Raw genomic sequence first — 24,422 nt, forward strand, 5'->3', positions numbered from 1 at the left:
TTTGATGGGGCACACTGGCGGCAACGAAGGTCACAGTGTCAGCAATTGATGGGTACAGTGGCTGTGTTTGATGGGCACACTGGAAACATCTGATGGGGCACAGTAGTGGCAATTGATGGGCACACTGGCAGCATCTGATGGGGCACAGTAGTGGCAATTGATGGGGCACACTGGCAGCATTTGATGGGGCACAGTAGCGGCAATTGATGGGCACACTGGCAGCATTTGATGGGGCACAGTAGCGGCAATTGATGGGAACACTGCCAGCATTTTATGGGGCACAGTAGCGGCAATTGATGGGCACACTGGCAGCATTTGATGGGGCACAGTAGCGGCGATTGATGGTCACACTGGCATCATTTGATGGGGCACACTGGCGGCAACGAAGGTCACAGTGTCAGCAATTGATGGGTACAGTGGCTGTGTTTGATGGCACAGTGGGGGCAATTTATGGGTACAGTTGCTGCGTTTGATGGCACAGTGGTGGCAATTTATGGGTTCAATGGCTACATTTGATGGTACAGTGGTGGCATTTATGGGTACAGTGGCTGCGTTTGATGGCACAGTAGCTGCGTTTTGCACAGTAGCTGCATTTGATGGGCACTGTTAGGTATATGCTTGTTTACTGAAAAACATGTCCCTCACATCGGTATGACATTTTACTTACCACGTGTGGCCGGGGGTGCATTTAAGAAGGTTATATGATAACTAGAGAAACAAGGGTCAGTTACACAGCAGAATATTTGTGCCTGTGTACCACAGCTTGTTATAACGGGTGTCAAAGTGTAAACAGATATCACTTCTTTTCTAGGCAAAGGTTCAATATCCACCGTGACGCTGGCAGATGTGGAAAGGCTCCTCTGATAGACAATACAAAAGTAGGTGCCTGTAGATAGCAAAACAGAAAACAGGTCAGGTTTGTACCTCACATGTCCCACAACAGATATAGCGGAGAATTTTGTAAAGCATTCACAACACTTTCTGGTGGTAGGGTCCCTTCACAACAACCTGCACCTAATTCAGGCAAGCTTTGTGACAGCATTGTTCAGGTTTCCGACACATGTGACATATTCAGATAGTTCTTAGTACCGTCACTTTAAGAACCCGTCTCTATGACTTCAACATATTCAAAAAGAGTTATCATCAGTTCTCTAATTAGGAAACTGGCGGTAATTAACCACTTCCATACCGGGCCTATTTTGGCACTTCTCTCCTACATGCAAAAATCATCATTTTTTTGCTAGAAATATAACTTATAATAATATAATAATATATAACACTATATATTTTTTTTTAGCAGACACCCTAGGGAATAAAATGATTCATTGCAACTTTTTATCTCGCACGGTATTTGCACAATAATTTTTCAAACGCCTTTTTTTGGGGAAAAAAACTGTTTCATGAATTAAAAAATAACAAAACAGTAAAGTTAGCCCAATTTTTTTTGTATAATGTGAAAGATGAAGTTACGCCAAGTAAATAGATACCTAACACCCCGTATGCCCCATACCCGTTACTTCGTCCTTTAAGTACCTGGGAGTACAGATCACGGCTAAACCACGGGATTTCATACATCTAAATATCTCTCCCTTACTTCTGAAATTTAGAGACAAAGTTAAGACTTGGAAGGCCCTATTCTTGTCGGTTGCCGGCAGGGTGAATCTTAATAAGATGATACTCATGCCGCAACTGTTGTACTTTCTACACAACACCCCTATGGTTATACCCCTGAAGGTTTTTCATACCGTAAATAGTATTTTCCGAGATCTCATATGGAAAGATAGGACGCCTAGGATTAAACTGGAACACCTGCAGAGACCTAAAGATGGCGGGGGATTGGCGCTGCCAAACCCCTGGCTGTACTATTTGGCGGCTCAGATGCAGCAACTGGTTGGCATGTTTCGGCCGGCGGTGAGATCCTCGGCTCAGAAGCTTATGGAGCACACCGTGGGCGGAAGGCCGATCCCTGAGGCATTGGAGGCGCAAGCCTTTGCTAAACCGCACAAGAAGCTCCCCACTTTTAGCTTAATTCAGAAGGTATGGAATAAGGTCAAATACGTGCAAAATGCAGAGGGTTACACGAAATACAGCCCTATATGGCAGAACGACACATACACTGAATTGGCCAAGTTACAGTCCGGGGCCAGGTGGAAACAGTATGGGATCACGCACCTCACACACATATTCAGTAACGGGGTGCTCCGCTCGTTCTCTGCACTGCAGGGGGCGTTTGGCTTGCCCCAGACTATGCACTTCTCCTATCTGCAGTTGAGGCACGCAGTGGCGGCACAGGGTCGCTCCTCTGAGTGGTGCCTGTCGCCGACCCCTGCTTTTGATCTTCTGGGGATGCTGGGACGTCAAAAGGCTTTATTTCCCAGTGCTACGCCATTCTGCTACAGTACGTGATGAAGCAGCATCCCCTGAGGATACGGGAAAGGTGGGAGGCGGATGCGGGCGAACTGGATGGGGAACAATGGGAGGAAATCTTTCAGGCAGTGGGTAAATGCTCGCTGAATGTTTCACAGAGGCTCACACAACTGTATATTTTGCTGCGCACTTATTATACCCCACACAGGCTCCATAAGATGAATCCTCAGCTTGATCCAACCTGTACCAGGTGCAAAAGAGACCATGGTGATCTGATCCATATGCTGTGGAGATGCCCAAAGCTCCACACGTATTGGGCGGGAGTTGTGAGTACAGTAAATTCGACTTTTGGCGTGGCTCTTCCACAGGACCCGAGGGCTTGTCTCTTGGGGGCTCTGGAGGAGTACGAATGGGAGGAAGCGGACAGAGAGGCGATACACAGGGTTCTGTTCCAAGCAAGGAAACTCATTATGGTTCACTGGAGGGCTGAGGCCCCTCCGACTCTGGCTGAATGGATTAATAATATTGGGCTGGTGCTGAGGATGGAGAAAGTGGTGTATCAACACAGGGGTAGTACCCACAAATTTGAGAAATTGTGGGCAAAGTGGTTGGATGTACCAGGTCTAGCCCCGGTAGACCTTGTGATGGATAGACTTCTGGGCATCAATGTGGGGTGAGATGGGGACGGTGATACTTTGCGGGATGGTGTTTGAAACGGTTTGGGGGGAGGGGGCTATACCTCCTACCTATAAATACTCACTGAGTACGGGATGTCCTAACCTATGCTGTTATCTTGTCCCCGCAATGTTAAGGGGACCTTGTATAATTTGTACCTCTGCAAACTAAATAAATTTTGTTGGATCAAAAAAAAAAATAGATACCTAACATGTCATGCTTTAAAATTGCACACACTCATGGAATGGCGCCAAACTTCAGTACATAAAAATCTCCATATTTATTTTTACAAGTTACCAATTTAGAGTTACAGAGGAGGTCTATTGCTATAATTGTTGCTGGCGCTCTAACGCACGCGGGGATACCACACATGTGTGGTTTGAATGGCGTTTACATATGTGGGCGGGACTTACGTGTGTGTTCACTACTGAGCGTGAGCTACTGGGGATAGGGGCGTTTAAATTTTTTTTTTTTATTATTTTCTTTTTTATTTTACTTAATTTATTTTATTTTTACACTTCTTTTTAAATGTTTTCTTTTTTTTATCACTTTTATTCCTATTACAAGGAATGTAAACATTCCTTGTATTAGGAATGGTTTGTGACAGGTCCTCTTTATGGAGAGATGCGGGTTCAATAAGACCCCACATCTCTCCTCCAGGCTGGAAAGCATTAAATCGTGAAAAAATTCACAGATCTAATGCTTTCAGCCACGATTGCGGCTGTGTTTACATTCCGGTACCCGGGAGTGATGTCATAAACATCGCGCCCGGGCCTCCGACGATCATAGAGATGACTGGTGACCATCTGGTCACCAGTCATCTCTATGCCTCCCATCCCGCGCCAACAGATCGTTTCTCTGGGTCTCCGATGGCAAGGGAGAACCCGGAGAAGCACCGGATGGCGGCGGGAGGGGGGACGTCCCATCCCGCCGCCTATAAGAACGATCAAGCGGCGGAACTGCCGCTATGATATGATCGTTCTTATGGTGCACAGGATTGCCGGCTGAAGAGATGGATATCTGAATGATGCCTGTAGCTGCAGGCATCTTTCAGATATCCCCACTGAAAGTCCAGGACGTCATATGACGTCCTTGGACGGGAAGTGGTTAAAGGGTTAGTTCAGCTATACAAAAAAACTTCCCATGCAGATAAAGGGCTTCTGTAGATAAAACCAAACTGTGCAGCTTTGACAGAAGTTGAAAAATGCCCTTGCTATAGGTTTAGGCAATTTATGTACCTCATGAAGCCTGAATGGAGAACTCTTAAGCCCTGTACACACGATCGGTCCATCTGATGAGAACCGTCTGATGGACCGTTTTCATCGGTTAACCGATGAAGCTGACTGATGGTCAGTCGTGCCTAAACACCATCGTTTAAAAAAACGATCGTGTCAGAACGCGGTGACGTAAAACACAACGACGTGCTGAAAAAAACGAAGTTCAATGCTTCCAAGCATGCGTCGACTTGATTCTGAGCATGCATGGATTTTTAACCGATGGTTGTGCCTACTAACAATCTTTTTTTTTCTAACGGTTAGGTATCCATCGGTTACATTTAAAACAAGATTGCTTTTTTTTAACCTATCGATAAATAACCAATGGGGCCCACACACGATCGGTTTGGTCCGATGAAAACGGTCCATCAAACCGTTCTCATCGGTTTGACCGATCGTGTGTACACAGCATAAGGGCATTGCTAAGGATGCTGCTAAGATATACTTAGCTGTTAGGCCCCTTTCACACTGGGGCGGGAGGCGCGGTGACGCTATTGGTACCGTCGGAATAGCAGCAGTAATTTTACCCTCCCAAGCGGCAGAAAAGGGGTTAATACTGCCGGCAAGCCGGCGGTATAGCCGCGGTGCCCCATTGCTTTCAATGGGAATGAGCGGTGGTGGAGCAGTAAACACACCGCTCCTTCACCGCTCCAAAGATGCGGCTAGCAGGACTTTTGGAGCGGTCCTGCTAGCGCACCGCTCCAGTGTGAAAGCCCTCGGGCTTTCACACTGGAGAAACAGCAGCCACTGTTTCAGGGCGGTTTGCAGACGCTATTTTTAGCACAATAGCATCTGCAAAATGGCTAGGGATCAATTGATTTCATCCCAAGTCTGGAATTGTTGCACTTCTCTCTTCTGTTGCTAGGTGGCCAGGTACCGGACGACATTATATAAGACAAGGGCATGGCAAGGACAAATTAGGAGTATATGGGTGTAACGGCTACCCATGTAGTGAGAGGGTCTCAGCCGTTGGAGACGTCCTTTTCCCTGGCAAGCTGCGATATGCAGGTACCGCCGGTATATCCCATCGAACGCCCTTTCAAGAAACGAGACGGACTACATTTGCAGAGTCAAGCAGGACTGACTTTTAATGCCACATTTTTCTTCCTTATATCTGGTTACAAACTGTACATAAACAAATGACACTCCCCCCCACCCAGGGGGGGCTTCAATACACATACTTTAAAATAATGACATTCCCTTGAGCCAATCAGTCGCTAGCCGTTTTGGCTCCTAAACTTAGCTTGATCAGACAATAGAATTCAATTAACCTTTAAAACAATTATCACTCACACATAATCCCCATCAGCATACACCTCCCAGGGGGCTGTTATCTACACAAAAGAGAGTTCTCATTAGCTATGCAAAGGGTACATTAGCATTCAGCAGTGAAAGAGACCCTTGTCCAATTAACCCTTTGAGCTCAGAATACATGTATATATGTGGTACATCCAATTGTGACAAGCCATGCAGTTCCTTGTAGTCCTCCCTGCATGAAGACTATCGATGTCCCGGCAGCATGCATAGGTCCGTTACACTACTCCCCTTTTGTGGAACACTCCGGCAGACCCGGATTGATCCTTTTCGGATGAACTTGGGGATGTCCGGTCTGCTGTTAGGGTAAAAGTTCCGTTTGCCTGGACAGTCCGTCGGCCTTCCCGTTGACTTACCAGGTCGGTAGCTGATGGTGAGGGTGAATAATAGAATTCAGTTCTGGAACAGTCACTTGCTTTGCTCTCTCAATGGCTCCCAAAACCTGTTGCTGATGCTCTTGGGACAGATACGGCACCACCTGGATGCAAATCCCATTTAATCTTTTGACAATTTCCGCCTGTTTGTGCACTTCAATGTTCAAGCCACGGGACATCTCATAATACATGACATAGTGTCGTTGCATCTCTGATTTCTCACTGGCCAACTTGTCACATTCCCATTTTAGACTGTGATATTGTGCCGGATCTACAGTACATGTCGGGGAAGGTAGTCTTACCCGGTTCTCAGCAGCAAGCGGGTTGATTCCAGCAACGCGGGTGGTCACGGGACAAGCAGCAGCAGGTGTAGGTAAATAAGCCGAAGTCAGAGGGCCAATGTCGTTGCCCAGCACCACCTCGGCAGGTAGGTTGTCCATGATACCAACTGTGGTCTTTCCTGACCCGGCTCCCCAGTCTAAGTACACCCGGGCGGTGGGTACGCGAAATACAGCACCCCCTGCGACCCGGATGGCAACTGTGCGAGTGGACACGTTCTCTGGCTTTACCAGATGATTTTGAATCAGAGTGATAGTAGTCCCGGAATCTCTTAGGCCTTGTGCTACTTGTCCATTCACTCGTACCTCCTGACAGTGATGCTGACGGTTATCCGGAGAGGCAGCTTGTATTGGGTCTGCCTCATACCAAATTCCCAGACATTCCTCAGGGCCCCCCTCGGTCTCCAGGCAGTGGGCCACAGAGGGACGTGATGGAGTGACCTCTGTGTTGGGTGTTGTGCGTCTCCAATTGTTATTTGTAGCTCTCAAAGGGCAATAACGAGCAATATGTCCCGTGTCGCTGCAGTGATGGCACGTCACCCTAGGCGAATCCCGGGGGTAGTTGCTAGGCCCCTGAGGACGTGGTGGGACTGGAGCCCGAACCTCTGGGCGTGGGGTGACTGTTGGAGTACGCGGTTCTACCTTCTGAGCCAGCCGCATAGTACCCTGGCTTACTTTCCTTGTCTTCGCGTACTCATCTGCTAGCCGAGCCGCCTCGTTTAAGTTAGCGGGACGGCGATCTCGTACCCAGTCTTGTATGTCTGCGGCCAGGTCTTGGAAGAAATGTTCCATTAGGAACAGCTGCAATACTTCCTCCCCGGTGTTGGCCTTGCACCCTTGGACCCAAAGGGATGCCACCCTTTGTAACTGGTTGGCCCATTCCATGTGGGAGTCCACAGCCATCTTCTTGGACTCCCGGAAGCGCCGGCGGTAGGCTTCTGGAGTTACGGCGTATCGGGTTAGCAGCACCTTTTTAACCACTTAAGCCCCGGACCAATATGCAGCCTAAAGACCAAAGGTGTTTTTACAGTTCGGGACTGCGTCGCTTTAACAGACAATTGCGCGGTCGTGCGACGTGGCTCCCAAACAAAATTGGCGTCCTTTTTTCCCCACAAATAGAGCTTTCTTTTGGTGGTATTTGATCACATCTGCGGTTTTTAGTTTTTGCGCTATAAACAAAAATAGAGCGACAATTTTGAAAAAAAAGCAATATTTTTTACTTTTTGCTGTAATAAATATCCCCCAAAAACATATATAAAAACATTTTTTTTCCTCAGTTTAGGCCGATACGTATTCTTCTACCTATTTTTAGTAAAAAAAATCGCAATAAGCGTTTATCGATTGGTTTGCGCAAAATTTATAGTGTTTACAAAATAGGGGATAGTTTTATTGCATTTTTATTTTTTATTTTTTTTTTACTACTAATGGCGGCGATCAGCAATTTTTTTCGTGACTGCGACATTATGGCGGACACTTCGGACAATTTTGACACATTTTTGGGACCATTGTCATTTTCACAGCAAAAAATGCATTTAAATTGCATTCTTTATTGTGAAAATGACAGTTGCAGTTTGGGAGTTAACCACAGGGGGCGCTGTAGGAGTTAGGGTGCACCTAGTATGTGTTTACAACTGTTTGGGGGTGTGGCTGTAGGAATGACGTCATCGATCGTGTCTTCCCTATAAAGGGAATGACGCGATCGATGCGCCGCCATAGTGAAGGACGGGGAAGCCGTGTTTACACACGGCTCTCCTCGTTCTTCAGCTCCGGGGAGCGATCGCGACGGAGCGGCTATAAACAAATAGCCGCGCCGTGGTCCCGGATCGCTCCCCGAGCGGACCCGACCACCGCATGTAGCGGGGGGGGTCCCGATCGGACCCCCCACCCGCTAATAGGCGAGGACGTACCCATACGCCCATGTGCCTGTACGTGCCATATTGTGGACGTATATGTACATGCGGTGGTCCTTAAGTGGTTAACTTGCTGGTATTGTAAAATATCCTCTGGAGCGAGAGCCCGAAAGGCTTCATTGGCTTTGCCTGACAATTTCCCCGACAAAATAGTGACCCATTGGTCTGGTGGTACCTGGTGTAGTGAGCACTGCCTCTCAAAGTCCGCCAAATATCCATCTATTTCCTCCTCACTTTCTACAAAAGCTTTAAATGCAGTGAACGGTATTTTCTTTCCTGTAGCAGCAGGTGGGGGGGTAGGAACTGCAGGTGTAATGGGCTGTCTCGCTCTTACCAGTTCCAGTTCTTGTCCCCTCTTCGTTTGTATCTCCTCCCTTGCTTCCCAGAACAGCTGGTTTATTAGTTCCACAGACGTTTCTGGATACAAGGATAATATCCGCTGTACAATCCCAGTAATTACATCTTCTTTGCTGACAGGTGCAAGGGGCTCAGTTCCTTCCATGGATCCATCCATTTCGTCCAGCCCCAGCAGTTCAACTATCAGCTCCCTCCGTGGTCTGTTGCTGGCGCTCCTACCACGACTCTCCAATAGATCTTTTAGTGTGGATCTTTTCAGCCTGGCGTACTGCGACTCCATTCAGCACTTGCTCTTTGGATAAAAGGACCATCCCACCGCTGCCAACCAATGTAACGGCTACCCATGTAGTGAGAGGGTCTCAGCCGTTGGAGACGTCCTTTTCCCTGGCAAGCTGCGATATGCAGGTACCGCCGGTATATCCCATCGAACTCCCTTTCAAGAAACGAGACGAACTACGTTTGCAGAGTCAAGCAGGACTGACTTTTAATGCCACATTTTTCTTCCTTATATCTGGTTACAAACTGTACAGAAACAAATGACACCCCCCCCCCACCCAGGGGGGGCTTCAATACACATACTTTAAAATAATGACATTCCCTTGAGCCAATCAGTCGCTAGCCGTTTTGGCTCCTAAACTTAGCTTGATCAGACAATAGAATTCAATTAACCTTTAAAACAATTATCACTCACACATAATCCCCATCAGCATACACCTCCCAGGGGGCTGTTACCTACACAAAAGAGAGTTCTCATTAGCTATGCAAAGGGTACATTAGCATTCAGCAGTGAAAGAGACCCTTGTCCAATTAACCCTTTGAGCTCAGAATACAATGTGGTACATCCAATTGTGACAAGCCATGCAGTTCCTTGTAGTCCTCCCTGCATGAAGACTATCGATGTCCCGGCAGCATGCATAGGTCCGTTACAATGGGGTATCCCAGCCAATGAGCAGGGGATTTCTTAAATCCCTTGGCCTGCTGGGAGAACCTATTTGGGTGGAGTCAGGTGATCTGTGTTCTGTGCCACCTGGACGGCTGTCTGGGTGGACATTTGTTGTACTGCCCTGGGCTTCTAGGCCAGAGACTGAGGCCTATCCTGGGGACATCTGGCTTGATAGGCTGTCTGAGGGCCTATCCAGAAGCAAAGAGCAGCGCAGGGTTGGGATTGCGGCGTGCAGTCCAACCAGAAGTGACGGTTCTGGCGGGCGGAGAACCGGTCATGGTCGTTAGTAAAGGGAAGCTGTCGCCACTAAGGGACCAACCACCTTATTATCAGGGATCACAGTGAATAGCTGAAGCAAGTACTGGAGCAGTATTATCACCAACCGGGGATGATGAAGAATTGGGAAACTTCAGGAGGTGTGAAGCCAGGGACCCAGCCAGCGGAGGTGATGCTTGCAGAGCAGCCTTGTGTGCCAAGCCAGGGGCCGAGCAGGCCAGTGGGGTGAAGCCTAAGGAGTATCTGTGAGTGCCAAGCTAGGGACCCTGCAGGAAAACAGGGTGATGCTTGAGGATGATACTCAGTGAAAAGGATGGAAGAGCTCAGGAGATCCAGTGGCAGTGGTTCAGCAAGTCTACCTGTAGTGAGAGAGACTGGGAGCTCAGTGGAGTGAAGAGCTACAAAAAGTGATTGTAGAGGAAGTACAGAAGTTTGTTACAACTTGTGTTAGAAACTGTTATAAGACTGTTGCCGTAGAAGACAGGGCCGTAAAACCACTAGGCAAACTAGGCAGCTGCCTAGGGCGCCCATGAATCTACCTTGCATTACACCCACTGTGCCTTGTAACCCACTCTACACAGAAGGATGTCAGTTGTCCCTAAATCTGGAGGTAACTATTAGTCCTAAAGAGGCTTGGGACTTTGCAACACCTATAGCAAGGGCATTATACAACTTTGGTTGTTTTTATCTACTGAGGTTCCTTATCTGCATAGGCAGTTTTTTGGTGAAGGGTGACAGCCTCCCTCACAGTAGGGTGACCAGACATCCCCAGTAACAAAAAGAAAATTATCGCGCTAAATGTGAACAGTGAACATAAGCAGCAACTAACGCGTGAAATACACATAAAATAATAATGAAAAGAGATATAGCTGCGCTGAATAATAAAGGTGAAAAATACTATTGGGAGTAGTATAACATGTATAAATATGTATGAAAATAACAAACAACAAATATGTTAATGACAGATGTGTGAAAAAAATGTCAAAAACTATATTTGCAATAAGGCCACAAAAAAATAAGTGATACTGATGAAAATCCAGTACCGAAAGTGAAAAACACCATAAAAAAAAGCGCGCTTACCGAATGGCAAGCAAAGATAGCTTGCGGCTGAAACCCCAGCCCGGGCCTTAAAACCGTAGATTGCGGTAACCGCCAATGGTAATCAAAGGAAACCCCAGATGACTGATGTCACCCAAACAGATGAGGTAACGGAAAGGAATAAAGACTCACCATAGTGAAGTTCCGTAAATAAATACATTTAATAAAGGTAAAAAACTTACAAGCACAGAAGTGTATGCAGCATGTAAAAGAAGCCGGCCGGCTAAACGAACACCCGTCAGCTCGGACTGTAACGCAATGATGTCAGGATGTCATCGTCACACAAATGACATCGTCTGGTGCCCCAGACGATGTCATTTGTGTGACGAAACACGCCCCGGGAGGAGGAGACCTGCTGACGTCATCGCGTTACAGTTCGAGCGGACGGGCGTTCGCTTAGCCGGCCAGCTTCTTTTACATGCTGCATACACTTCTGTGCTTGTAAGTTTTTTACCTTTATTAAATGTATTTATTTACGGAACTTCACTATGGTGAGTCTTTATTCCTTTCTGGTACCTCATCTGTTTTGCAGCTACACGTGACTCCCCACCGCTCTGCTACTCTAATCTAGGGCTATAGCGGGAGGGGCCAAGCGACCACATGACCTCCCTGGCTGACGTCAGAGGGAAATCTTGGCCCCTCCGACTGTAGCCCTGGATCAGAGTAGCAGATCGGCCGGGAGTCACATGACCGGCCTGAATGAAGCTTCAAAAAAGGTATTTAGAGGCTTTGATTATTAACCACTTAAGGACCGCCTAACGCCGACATACGTCGGCAGGATGGCACGGCTGGGCACAGGCATGTACCTGTACATCGCCTTTAAGAGGCCAGCCGGCGGCGCACTCGCGGCCCGGTCCGGAGCTCCGTGACCACGCCCGCGGGACCCGCGGATCCGATCGCCACTGTGTCCCGTGATCGGGTCACAGGAGCTGAAGAACGGGGAGAAGTGTGTGTAAACAAACCTTCCCCGTTCTTCTGTGTGGCACTGTTCCCTGTTATAGGAAACGATTATCAGTGATGTCACACCTACAGCCATGCCCCGCTACAGTAAGAATCACTCCCTTAGGGCACACTTAAACGTAAAGTTTAGTGAATTGACCCCCAGTCATAAACAGGAAAAAAATAACTTTTGTTTGTATATGAAAGGATGACTGAAGGGAACAAAGCTCTGCCTTATTCAATAAGCATGAAAAGTCTCTATGGTTTTAATAAATCAACCCTAATGAGTACATTGCATTTGACCGGCTAATAAAATATGAAATGTACTTCTTATGGTAACCAACATAAATCGTCATTTTTACTCACCAGACCAGGCTGTCGTTGCCTTACTTGTAGATAATTGTTTGCTATTTAATACAATATTAGTGAGGGTGCCTTTTGCCCAGGCTATAGTACTGCTTTCAGGGTTGGTATTACAAACTATTCCCAGACTTTCGCCTGCTGATATTTTATATGATGATGATGGGATACTGATGCTGGCTGTGGGAAACAGAAAAAACTGTTATATAATAAAGAAAGGTTTAAGGTCATCCTGTGTCATGATTAAAGTATATTCTAAAGCCATGAACAAAATGTAAGATATTGCTGCTTGACAGTCCTTAGATGTGGTGTCTATATTCGTTTTTTTAGGCCAAGTACATTTTCTGCAAGTAAAGACATTTCATTTTGATCCTGCCAAAAATCCGATGTGCACTGCTAGTAATGTCCTGTGTTCTGAATTGAACAGCTTTCCCAGTTTTCTTTCCTGGACTTTAAAACACCTACTCTGTTGATATAGAAATGAAGAGAGGGGAGGTGTTTGCAGTCCAAACTAGGGGAGCATCCTAGAATAACAAGACTGCTTCTCCATAGATAAAGTACGTGGCATGAGCATTGTCACCCTAAGACAGGAAGTGTGTAACCGGCTGGAACACTGGGTGAAAAAAAAGTCCCCTTTCACACAAAGGGTCAGGTCTGTCTGCCTGTTAGCAGTGGCCACTGGTGTGTCTTTTTTGGCCATGCCATCAAACGCAGCCACTGTGCCATGCCATCAAACGCATCCACTGTGCCATCAATTGTCGCCACTGTGCCAATTGTCACCACTGTGCCCTTTAATTGTCGCCACTGTGCCCATTGTCGCCACTGTGCACATTGATGTCACTGTGCCCTTTAATTGTCGCCACTGTGCCCATTCATGCCGCTGTGCCAATTGTCCCCACTGTGCCCATTGTCCCCACTGTGCCTATTGTCGCCACTGTGCCCATTGATGTCACTGTGCCCTTCATCGCCGATGTGCCCTGTAAAATGCCCCTTCCCCCCTGCCTGGCACTTACCTTTACTGGAGTCCGCCATCCACGTCCCTTGATATCTTCTCCCGCCCTTGATGGCGCTTCAGCCAATCAGGTTACCGGTAGCCAGAACCGGTCAACCTGATTGGCTGAGACGCCTGTCAGGCCCCGTACACACGTCCGAGAAACTCGACGGGCAAAACACATAGTTTTCCCCGTCGAGTTCCTTGTTCGGCTGTCAGAAAACTCGTCGAGCTAAATGTTCCCATTGCCCAACGAGGAAATAGAGAACATGCTCTCTTTTTGGCTTGACGAGTTTCCCGACGGGTTTCTCGGCGAAAAGTGTACACACGACCAGTTTTCTCGGCAGAATTCGTCTCCCATCGAGTTTCTTGCTGAATTCTGCTGAGAAAACCGGCCGTGTGTACGAGGCCTCAGTCTTATCCAAGGAACGCACCCCCGTACATTCCCTGGATAAGCTTCCGGATACTGAGGGCTGTACTCGGAAAGCCTATCAGAGCTGCTGGCTCTGATAGGCACTTCCGTACAGCCAACCAGCTGCCGTTATTCAGGTGGCCGGCGAAAAATATTTCGACCGTTTTCGAAATTCGTTCGTTTTCGACCGAATTTCGAAAAATCCGGTCGAATTCGAAAATATTTCAACCGGATTCGAAAACAAATAGTCTCTTTTCGAATAGAACTTGTTTTCGAATTCGATTCGAAAAGATTTTTTTTCGAATTCCGATCGATTTTTTTATTTTTTTTCGAATTCCGTCCGTGGGTTTTCGATTCGGAATCGAAAACGTTCGTTCGGACTCGGTAAATTCATTAATATTGCAATTCGGGAATTCGTATGCATCCGAATGTCCGAATAATGAAAAATTTGTCCGAATTTCGATTCGGAACGAAACGAAATGCACATGCCTAACTGCAGGTGGTGGAAGTAGATTTGACTGCAGGGCATGGAAGTAGATTTGACTGCAATGGGTGGAAATAGAGTTTACTGCAGGGGGGTGGGCGTTTAATTTGGTTTCAATGGATGGTAGTACATTTGGATGCAGGGAATGGAGGTTTATTTAGTTTCCAGGTAAGTAGTAGTAGATGGAGGTAGACTTGGCTACAGGAGATGGAGGTAGATTTGGCTACATGAGATACTTTCTGGATAAGTTGTATGGGCATATAACTAGTTATTTGGTGAAATGCTTCCAATATTGCTTTTTTTTCTTTTTTACTAAAGCTGACATATCAAACACATGGCTTTCTTTATATACAAGGGTTAGCATTGGAGTTTCTCTATTCCTCAGTATCTAACGTCAAGTTGCCAAGTAATGAGGGACAATTTTTTGGCACCCATTGTTAAAAGGAGCTTCCCTAACTTTTAGGAATCATATAAAAGCCTATTGTACGCTTAAAAAACACCTTTATCTTGTCTTTTCTAGATTTGAGCGGACACCTGGATGTTAGGGTTCGACGGGTTTGGCCAAACTTCGGAAAAAAGTCCGGGTTCGGGACCCGAACTTGACCCCGGACCCAAACCCCATTGAAGTCAATGGGGACCCGAACTTTTCAGTACACAAATGTCTCTAAAACACTAAGGCAGTGGTTCTCAACCTGGGGGTCGGGACCCCCGCAGGGGTCAAATGATGATTTGCCAGGGGTCACCAAATCCTGGGCTGTTCCTGAAGCCTGCACTGTTCTCCCAGGAAGGGAGATAATAAGAGGGGGAGGAACAAAGAAAAAGGAAGGGAAAGGTAAAAAATAGAGAGCAAGAAAGACAGTTAGAGGGAAAGATGGGGGGAAAAAAACAAGGAACTAGGATAGAGAGAGATAAAAGGGAAAGAAAGGAGAACAAAGAGAGTGGTACATCCTAAAATGTACCATAAGGGGTTTTATTACTGTACAAGTAGAAAGGAGCACTAAATGTCTGTGGGTTGGGGGTGCAAATTACTTGTCTTGCCTTGGGTGCTTTCAACCCACGCTATGAAAATAATTTTACTGTTAGGGGTCCCCACAACTTGGGAAATTTTATCAAGGGGTCACGGCACTAGAAGGTTGAGAACCACTGCACTAAGGGAAAGGGCTAGAGGGCTGCAAATGGCAGCAAAATGTTGGTAAGAGCATGGCAAGTACTCTGAAAATAAATGTGGATAGGGAAATAACTTAAAATAACATAAAAACAAAAAAAATAATAATCTTGACCTAGGAGGACGAGGTCCATATGGAGTAGGAGGTTGAGGTGGCGGTGGATGTGGCGGTGTAGGTGAAAGCGGCGGTGGAGGAGGACGAGGTAGCCAACACAGCAGGTTTTGGTTTTTAATTTATTTATTTTTTAAATTAGGGTACACCCCAAAAGAGTGAGAAAGATCTAGGGTTGCCACCTCATCCCTTTAAACCTGAACACATAGTAATTACACAGGTTCTGGGGCTAATCTAATGTCGATAAGGCACCAAGTGAGTTTAATTAGCAGCACCTTAATCAGCCAGAGAACCTGTGTAATTAATATGTTTTCGCTTTTAAAGGGATGAGGTGGCAACCCTAGAAAGATCAGAAAAACAAGAATGGCTGGGTAAGGCCGGCCTGGTGTCTATTCTGCACAAGGTACGGACAAGTCCTGTGGGATCCATGCCTGGTTCATTTTAAAGAACAGTAGCTAAAGTGTTTATCTCACACTTACAGATATGGAGGAAACAGGCAAACACTGGAGGAAACACTGCAAAATATATTTGTTTGCCCTAAATGGATGTTTTTTGAATAGTACAATATAATAAAAGTATCTTGCAGAGTATCTTACAGTAACATATGCAGTGCTGGTGTAATTCGATTTTAGAAACAGGACAGACTCCTATATATTTCTATTCCCTACAAGCACAAACAGGAACCTTCCCCTAACCTATCTTGCAGAGTATCTCACAGTAAATGTAATTTATGCAGTGCTGGTGTAATTAGATTTTAGAAACAGGACAGACTCCTATATATTTCTATTGCCTACAAGCACAGACAGTAACCTTCCCCTAACCTATCTTGCAGAGTATCTCACAGTAAATGTAATATACTGTATGCAGTGCTGGTGTAATTAGATTTTAGAAACAGGACAGACTCCTACATATTTCTACTCCCTACAAGCACAAACAGCAACCTTCCCCTAACCTATCTTGCAGAGTATCTCACAGTAAATGTAATATATGCAGTGCTGGTGTAATTCGATTTTAGAAACAGGACAGACTCCTATATATTTCTATTCCCTACAAGCACAAACAGGAACCTTCCCCTAACCTATCTTGCAGAGTATCTCATAGTGACATATGCAGTGCTGGTGTTTCTGAAGCAGGACAAGGCAGTCTGACTCCTATCTAAATCTCTCCCTACAAATTCAATTGGGAACCTTTCCCTAACCTATCTTGCAGAGTATCTCAGAGTAACATATGCAGTGCTGGTGATTCTGGACAAGACAGTCTGACTCCTATCTAAATCTCTCCCTGAGAGCAGCATCAGCAGCAGCAGCCTTTCCCTAACCTAACTAAAGCAGAGTGCAGAGTGACAAGCTGTGCTGTGTGCCTCTAGCTTATATAGAGGCTGGGTCACATGCTGGGTCACATGCTGCACTGGCCAATCACAGCCATGGCATTAGTAGGCATGGCTGTGATGGCTTCTTAGTCACAGTACTAAAACAAATGGCGATTGGCTGCCCTGCAGCCCGCCGTAACATTGCCGAACACCGGACCCGAACCCGAACTTTCAACAAATTGTTCGGGTTCGGGTCCGGGCACAAAAAACCCCAAAGTCCGTACCGAGTTCGGGTTCGCTCAACCCTAGTCTTTTCTATTGACTCCAGTGCAAATTGCTGATATGGCAAAATGTCCAGATTTCCCCCAAAATATTAGTAAAGCAAAAATTGTAGGAAATCTGCTGGGGGTGCAAGGTCCAAGAACTTCAAACTCTTCGTCTGGATGCATTTATAGAAATACAAAACATCATACCTCTTTGAATGTAGTTCACTTGTATCATCTTTGAATAGGTTGCCCCTTCACTCCGGGTAAAATTACAGTTGTAACTAATAACAGTGGGACAAGACTGCTTGATGTTGGGGGTCAGAGTGTATATGCTACAACTTCCATTGCTTGTTGTGATCCCTGAAATTCCTGTTGAGAATTATATAATGCGTATATATGAGTCACAGTTTATTACACACTTTTAGTAAAAGGACAGCAAAAGAATTTCATGGAGAATTAACTAAGGGCAAATTGACAAAAAAAGCTAGTCTAAAGCTAGAAGCAGCGGATTTTGCAAACTCCAAGCGGGCTTCTATGTGTTTTGCACTGTGGAGAGGCTTCTGTCTAGCCACTCTGCCATAAAGCCCAGATTGGTGGAGGGCTGCAGTGATGGTTGTCCTTCTGGATGTTTGTCTCCAGAGATCACACAGGATCTCTGGAGCTCAGTCAGAGTGACCATTGGGTTCTTGGTCACATCTCTCACTAAAGCCCTTCTCCTCCACATGATGAGTTTAGCCAGGAAACCAGCTCTTGGAAGAATCCTGGTTGTATCAAACTTACTCCATTTGAGAAATATGAAGGCCACTGTGCTCTTGGGAACCTTCAGTTTTTTTGTAGCCTGCCCCAGATCTGTGCCTTGCAGTAATCCTGTCTCTGAGCTCTGCAGGCAGGCAGTTCCTTTGACCTTGTGGCTTTTGTTCTGAAACAGTGTGTATTGTCAGCTGTGAGGCCTTTTATAGAGAGGTGTGTGCCTTTTCAAATCATGTCCAATCAATTTAATTTACCACAAGTGGACTCCATTCAAGGTGTAGAAACATCTCAGCAATGATCAAGAGAAATGGGAGGTACCCTGAGCAAATTTCAAGTGTTGTTGGAAAGGGTCTGAATACTTATGCAAATGTGATATTTCAACTTTTTATTTTTTATAAATTCACAGACATGTCTAAAATTCTGTTTTTGCTTTGTTATTATGGGGTACTAAGTGTAGAATAATGAGATTTTTTTTTATTTAAACAACTGTAGTATCAGACTGCAACAGAACAAAAGTGAAAAAGTGAACGGATTCTGAAAACTTTCTGAATGCACTGTATATACAGTATATAATAATATGTATATATTGGATCCTAGCAGACTTGGTCACTGACTAGAACTGTAGCAGATCAAGCCACTCTACACCAGTGATGGAATTTAATGCCCAAGAAGGAAGCCTCACAACTCCCACTTGAAAATGTACAATGACAGTAAAAATGTTAAATCCATATGCAGACAGGCTACAGGAGGTGGGTGCTGGGAACTCATTGGGAGGAAGTCCATGGGATTCCCAGTAATTAAAGACTCTGGTGCATATATCAACCAAGGTATTCACTCAGAAGTAATACAAATGAGGAGAGACACACTACAAGTGAGCACACGGACAAATAGCCCCTCCAAGGATAAAAGGGGTGACGGCATTCCATCGATAAAATGGATAAACATTGTTTATTGAAGTCTTCAAAGCATAAAGAATAGAAACATCACAGCTTCAAACCAGAGCACAGTTTACGCATTTCACACAGTATGTGCTTACTCATAATTTGAGTAATAGAATGAGTAAGCCCATTTTGTTTGAAACGTGTGAACTGTCCTCTGGTTTGGAGCTGTGATGTCTCTATCTTTTATGCTTTGAAGACTTCAGTAAATGTTGTTTATCCATCTCATTGAGTGTGTGGTCAGACCTTGTATCCTTGTCTTCCAATTCATCCAAAAGTAAGACATTAGTTAAAGACGGGCCTGTTTAAATGGGCATTTCTTTGGAGACCTTAGGTTGATCAGGGTTCTCCTAATGCTAGAAACACCATTCGAAGATTTGTATCTTGCAATCATATCCCTCTTAAGCACCTCTTCTACAGGGAGAATTAATGTTTGTAGTCATTCCTTATAACTGAGGTGTTTGGTCCTTTCATTAGCTTTGCTGCCCTTATCTGGACTCCGTCCAATTCAAGGACATCCTTCCTGCAGATTGGTGACTAAAACTGGATGGCATACTAAAGATGTAGCTGAACTAGAGTTTTGGAAAGTGGTAGAATTATAATTTTATCTCTTGATGAAATTCCCTTTTTAATGCATGCTAATAGTCTGCTGGCCTTTCTTGGCATTGCATGCTATTACTGAGTCTGTCATCTCTTAGGATCCTCAGCTCCTTTTCCATCCTCAATTCCAAAGAGGTTCTCACTCTAGTGAGTAACTTGCATTCAAATTTTCAGCTCCCTAGTGCATTATTTTGCATTTTTTAATAATAAACCTCATTTGCCATCTAGCTTCTAGCTGTCCACCCCTATTTTATTTGCTATATTCTGTTGCAACATTATTGCCCTGCTTAGTTTTGTATCATCAGCAAACACTGAGATTTAACTATTTATTCTGACCTCTATATCATTTAAGTTAAACAGAATTGGTCCCAGGACAGAGCCCTGGGGTACCCCACTTAAAACTCTAGACCATTCAGAAAATTTGACATGACAGACAGGTAGGTAAAATACATGTTTACAAGCACATAACACTTTTAATCCATAAATGAAAAACACTGCGTGAATATCTTATAAGAAGTAGACAGGCAAGATATAGCATATGCAAAGAAGAATTAAAAGAAAATAATCTTCAATCTAATGGCAAATGAAGTGTATGAAATTACGGTAAAACCTTGTTTTGCGAGTGTAGCACCTGTGTACTTTTCAGTACAGGTGCTATGTCAAATTTAGTTGGGGGATGAGAGAGTTACCTTGCTTTCATCCGTGTCGATCTGTTAAATTGGGTTTCTGTCAGTCCTGGACTGTCCTGTGGTGTCAGAGTGTGAGAGGGATAAAAAATAAAAAAATAAATAAAAAAATTAAAACGCCCCTGTCCCCGGTAGCTCGCGCTCAGAAGCGAACGCACACGTAAGTCCCGCCCGCGTATGTAAACGTCGTTCAAACCACACATGTGAGGTGTCGCCGTGTGCGTTAGAGTGTGTGCAACAATTCTAGCACCTCCTCTGTAACTCTAAACTGGTAACCTGTAAAAAATTTAAAGCGTCGCCTATGGAGATTTTTAAGTAACAAAGTTTGGCGCCATTCCATGAGTATGCACAATTTTTTTTTTTAATACAAACGCTTTTATTAGAAGGAAATAAAAAGTAAGCATGTACAGAGAACAATATCATATAGACACCAACTCAGGACAGGTCACCATATCACTAATACAGAGATCAAACCTTACACCCTACAAACTAAATCAGGTTTACAGATATCAAAGATATCCTGAAGTGTAGGACAAACAAGGCAGTCAGTTATCATAGGATGGATAAAAGAGGACCTGCCACGGAAACAGGGTACCTCGACACATAGAAACCTGTCTTGCAATGATAAAAAACAAAAAAGGAAAATCAGGAAAAATAACTAGATACATAAGTAACATAATAAGTAGTAAAAGATATAGAAAACACAAAAATGAAAACAAAAAAAAGGAAGCAGGATGCGTGTGACCTCCAATTCAGTACGTAACCAGATAGTGAATTCAAGGGGAAGAGGCAGGAAAAAAAAAGAAAGAGAAAAAAAAAAAAAAAAAGGCCCGACCCACCAACCAGCATTTAAGGAGGCCAGGAGTTCCACTTCAGGTCATACACCAGCATAGTATCCATGATGGTATGATAAATCTTTTCCATGACCTGAATAGCTGCCATACGCCTGAGTACCTGATCCCAAGAGACCCCGGGGGTGCGCCACAACAAAGCGATGGACCACTGGACTGCGCCAAAAAGCGTATGCACCAACCTCTGTTCAGGGGGAGTGGAGCCAGGAATGTCAGCAAAAAACAGGCACATCTGATACGTTAGCACTACATTAACCCCCGTAATAGCGACCACCCTATCGGTGACCTTCCGCCAGAGCTCTCCCAGGGCCGCGCAGCTCCAAAAAATGTGCAAATGAGTGCCCTTCTCAGGGCACCCCCTGAAGCAGAGCTCAGAAACAGAAGGGAAAAATTTATTTAGTTTGGCAGGGGTATAATACCATCTGGTGTGTAACTTCACCACAGTTTCCTTCACAGCAACCGACCTAGTGCATTTGTGCATATTAGTGATCCTAGTGGCCCATTCCTCAGGAGTAGCAGTCACCCCCGTCTCCCGCTCCCAACTCAACACCGCCGAGGACTTCTCAGAGAGGCCAAGACCACTCAGATAGCTATACAAACAGGAAATGCCACCCCTATCCCTGGAGGAGGGTCCGCACAGACCCTCGAACACAGAGACAGGACCAGCTGAGGTCTCAGGGTATTCAGAGTCAAAAAAATGCCGAATTTGTAAATACTTAAAAAATTCTGATCTAGGGAGGGAGTAGGTAGATTGTAAATAAAGGAAAGAGTGGATAACTCCATCTTTTTTTAATGCGTCAAGGGTCACCAATTTCCCAGAAATCCAGAGGGCAAAAGCCCTCGGGTCGGGAAAAGCAGCCGGGAAAGAAGGGTCACCCAAAAATGAGGCCAATTTAGGGGAGGGGGGAGAGAGTGCTAACTTAGTTTTATATAGCGACCATAGACAAAATGAGTGGCCCACTACACTATTCAAAGAAGATATATCTTTAGGACGGATCTTCCTAGACCACAACAACCCCGGGAGGTAATACGGGACTATAGAGACATGTTCAAAATTGATCCAGGGAATATCTCTCCGGGAGGTGTGCCATTGTGCAATTTGTAAGAGCCTGGCAGATATATAATATAACCAGAGGTTCGGGAGGCCGAGACCGCCCGAAGCTCTAGGCCTATAGACCAATAGCTTACCCAATCTGGGCTTCTTATTGCTCCAGACAAATTTATTCACGTCACGTTGTAATAAATCAATTGTTCGGCGTGGCAAATAGTTGGGGAGGGCTCTAAATAAAAACAGAAGTTTAGGGAGGATAGACATTTTAACCGCTTGAACTCTACCTAAGAAGGAGATATGATAAGAACTCCAAATTTTGAGCAGTTGTCTGATATGGGAAAAAATAGGGGGGTAGTTGGCCAAAAACATATTATGGAGTGAAGGGGCTAATTTAATCCCTAAGTATGCTAAAGTCCGTGGGTCAATGACGAAATGAAAATTTGATTGGAGGGAGGCAATGACGTTTTGGGGAAAATTTATCGGGAGGGCGGAACATTTAGCGAGATTAACCCCTAGGCCAGAAATGTCCTGGAAGACTTTTAAAGTGGATATGAGGTTAGGGATGGTGACAATAGGGTCAGACAAAAATAAGAGGACATCATCCGCATATAAGCTTAATTTAAATTCCCGATCTCCCTTAGAGTAACCTTTGATGTTGGGGTTCAGACTGATAGAACGTGCCAGCGGTTCAATGGCCAAGGCAAATAAAAGTGGAGACAAGGGGCACCCCTGTCTCGTTCCCCTACCTAGTTCGAAATAATCTGAATTACAGCCTGGGAGTCTGACCCGGGTGCGAGGGTGATTATAAAGAGCTCCGAAGCCCTGGACAAAGGCCCCAGAAAAACCGAATTTGGCTAGAGTGAGTTCAAGATAAGACCATAGCACACTATCGAAAGCCTTATGAATATCAAGGCTAAGGAGCAATACTCTACGGGCATGTAGGTCGGCATCAGAGATGACATTAGAGGCAAGCCTAATATTATCAGTGATCTGGCGGGAAGGGATAAAGCCTGTTTGATCGGGGGAAATCAAGGAGGGAATGATGGTTGAGAGTCTATTGGCCAAAACGCGTCCGAAAATCTTTAAGTCTGTATTCATAACAGAAATCGGTCTAAAATTTTGGGGAAGGGAGTGATCCTTATTGGGTTTAGGGATCAGGGACATGTTTGCGAGCAGCATGTCATCAGGGAAGGAATTACCCTTCAGAACATAGTTAAAAAGGGCTTTAAGATGGGGGGCAAGACTATCTTTGAATTTCTTAAAGTATGGGGCTGAGAACCCGTCAGGGCCAGGGGTTTTTGAAGGTTTCAACGACTTAATGACCTCCAGGATCTCTAGTTCCGAGCAGTCAGCATTCAAGATCAACCGCTGGTCAGGGCTAAGGGTGGGAAGGGGAATATCATCTAACCAGGAATTGAGCGCAGGGTCCGGGAGTGAGGAGGGAGGGGAGAGAAGTTTCGAATAGAAATCAGAAAACATCTGCAACACCTCGGCCGGATGGGAAGTCAGATTGCCACTAGCATTTCGTAACTTATAAGTGTGGGGGGACTGAAGCGATTGATTTAGTTTCCTGGCGAACATGGTTGAGGCCGAATTACTGTGCAAAAGGAACCGAGCTTTAGACCATCTCAGGGACCGTTCAGTGTGTTCAGAAAGGATCTTATCTAGCTCAAGTCTAGTATTATTAATTTGTGAGAGAAGATCAGGGGCATGAGAGCGGGAGTGTAAATTATATAACTTATCAAGTTCAGCTGTGAGTCTAGTGATATCTAGAAGTTTTTGTTTCTTTCTCTCAGCTGCAAGTTGAATAATGTGTCCCCTCATAACCGCTTTGTGGGCAGCCCAAAGAACGGAAGGGGAAACCTCACCCGTGTCGTTGATAGAGAAGTATTCCACCATGCGTTCTGTGAGTTGTGAGACCAAGATTGGGTCTGAGAGTAACGATTCATTAAGCCTCCAACCAGCAGCAGAAGGCTTAAGACCAATATAGGAAATATCCAATGTAACCATCTGGTGGTCCGACCAAGAACACGGGTGAATAGCTGCCGCAGTAGAATTTGCTAGGAGAATTGGGGAGCAAAACAAATAGTCTAACCTGGAGTAGTTGTCATGAGGGTGAGAGTAAAAGGTATATCCTCTGGTCCCCACATTATGCGCCCTCCAGGAGTCCACAAGGTTGTACTGGTGCAACAAAGATTTTAAAGTTTTAGGGAATGCGTTAGAAGTACTACCCACCCTGCTTCTATCCAGCATCGAATGTGCCACTAGATTAAAGTCCCCCCCAAGAGCAAATGAGAAGAGCTAAATTTATCCAGGACCTGAAAAAAATTCTTAAAAAAAGTAGCTTGGGAGCCATTGGGGGCATAAACATTAGCTATCGTAAGTTTCCTACCCCGCATTGAGCCCTGCAAGATCAAAAACCTACTATCAGGGTCCCTATAAACATTTTCTACATCAAACATCAGACTCCTTTTGATGAAAATTGCCACCCCTCGGGACTTAGCCCCAAATGTTGTGAAATAACCCGGGCCGTAGGCTTTATCAAAATAAGACGGGTGGTTACTGTCAGAGAAATGAGTCTC

The 24,422-nt window shown here is 45.2% G+C and overlaps 1 protein-coding gene across 1 annotated transcript in view; it reads right to left on the reverse strand.

Annotated features, from left to right (window-relative positions):
- Positions 1 to 1,682, reverse strand: part of LOC120935620 (adhesion G protein-coupled receptor F5-like) — a 43,163-nt gene extending 41,481 nt beyond the window's left edge. The window contains exons 1-2 of the mRNA XM_040347671.1: positions 1,595 to 1,682; positions 758 to 886 (exon numbers count right to left, since the gene is read on the reverse strand). Coding sequence (XP_040203605.1) covers positions 758 to 886; positions 1,595 to 1,682 — 217 coding nt within the window. The remainder of the gene's footprint in view (positions 1 to 757; positions 887 to 1,594) is intronic.
- Between the last annotated feature and the right edge of the window lie 22,740 nt (positions 1,683 to 24,422).

The sequence above is a fragment of the Rana temporaria genome, chromosome 4, assembly GCF_905171775.1.
Source record: "Rana temporaria chromosome 4, aRanTem1.1, whole genome shotgun sequence".
NCBI lineage: Eukaryota > Metazoa > Chordata > Amphibia > Anura > Ranidae > Rana > Rana temporaria.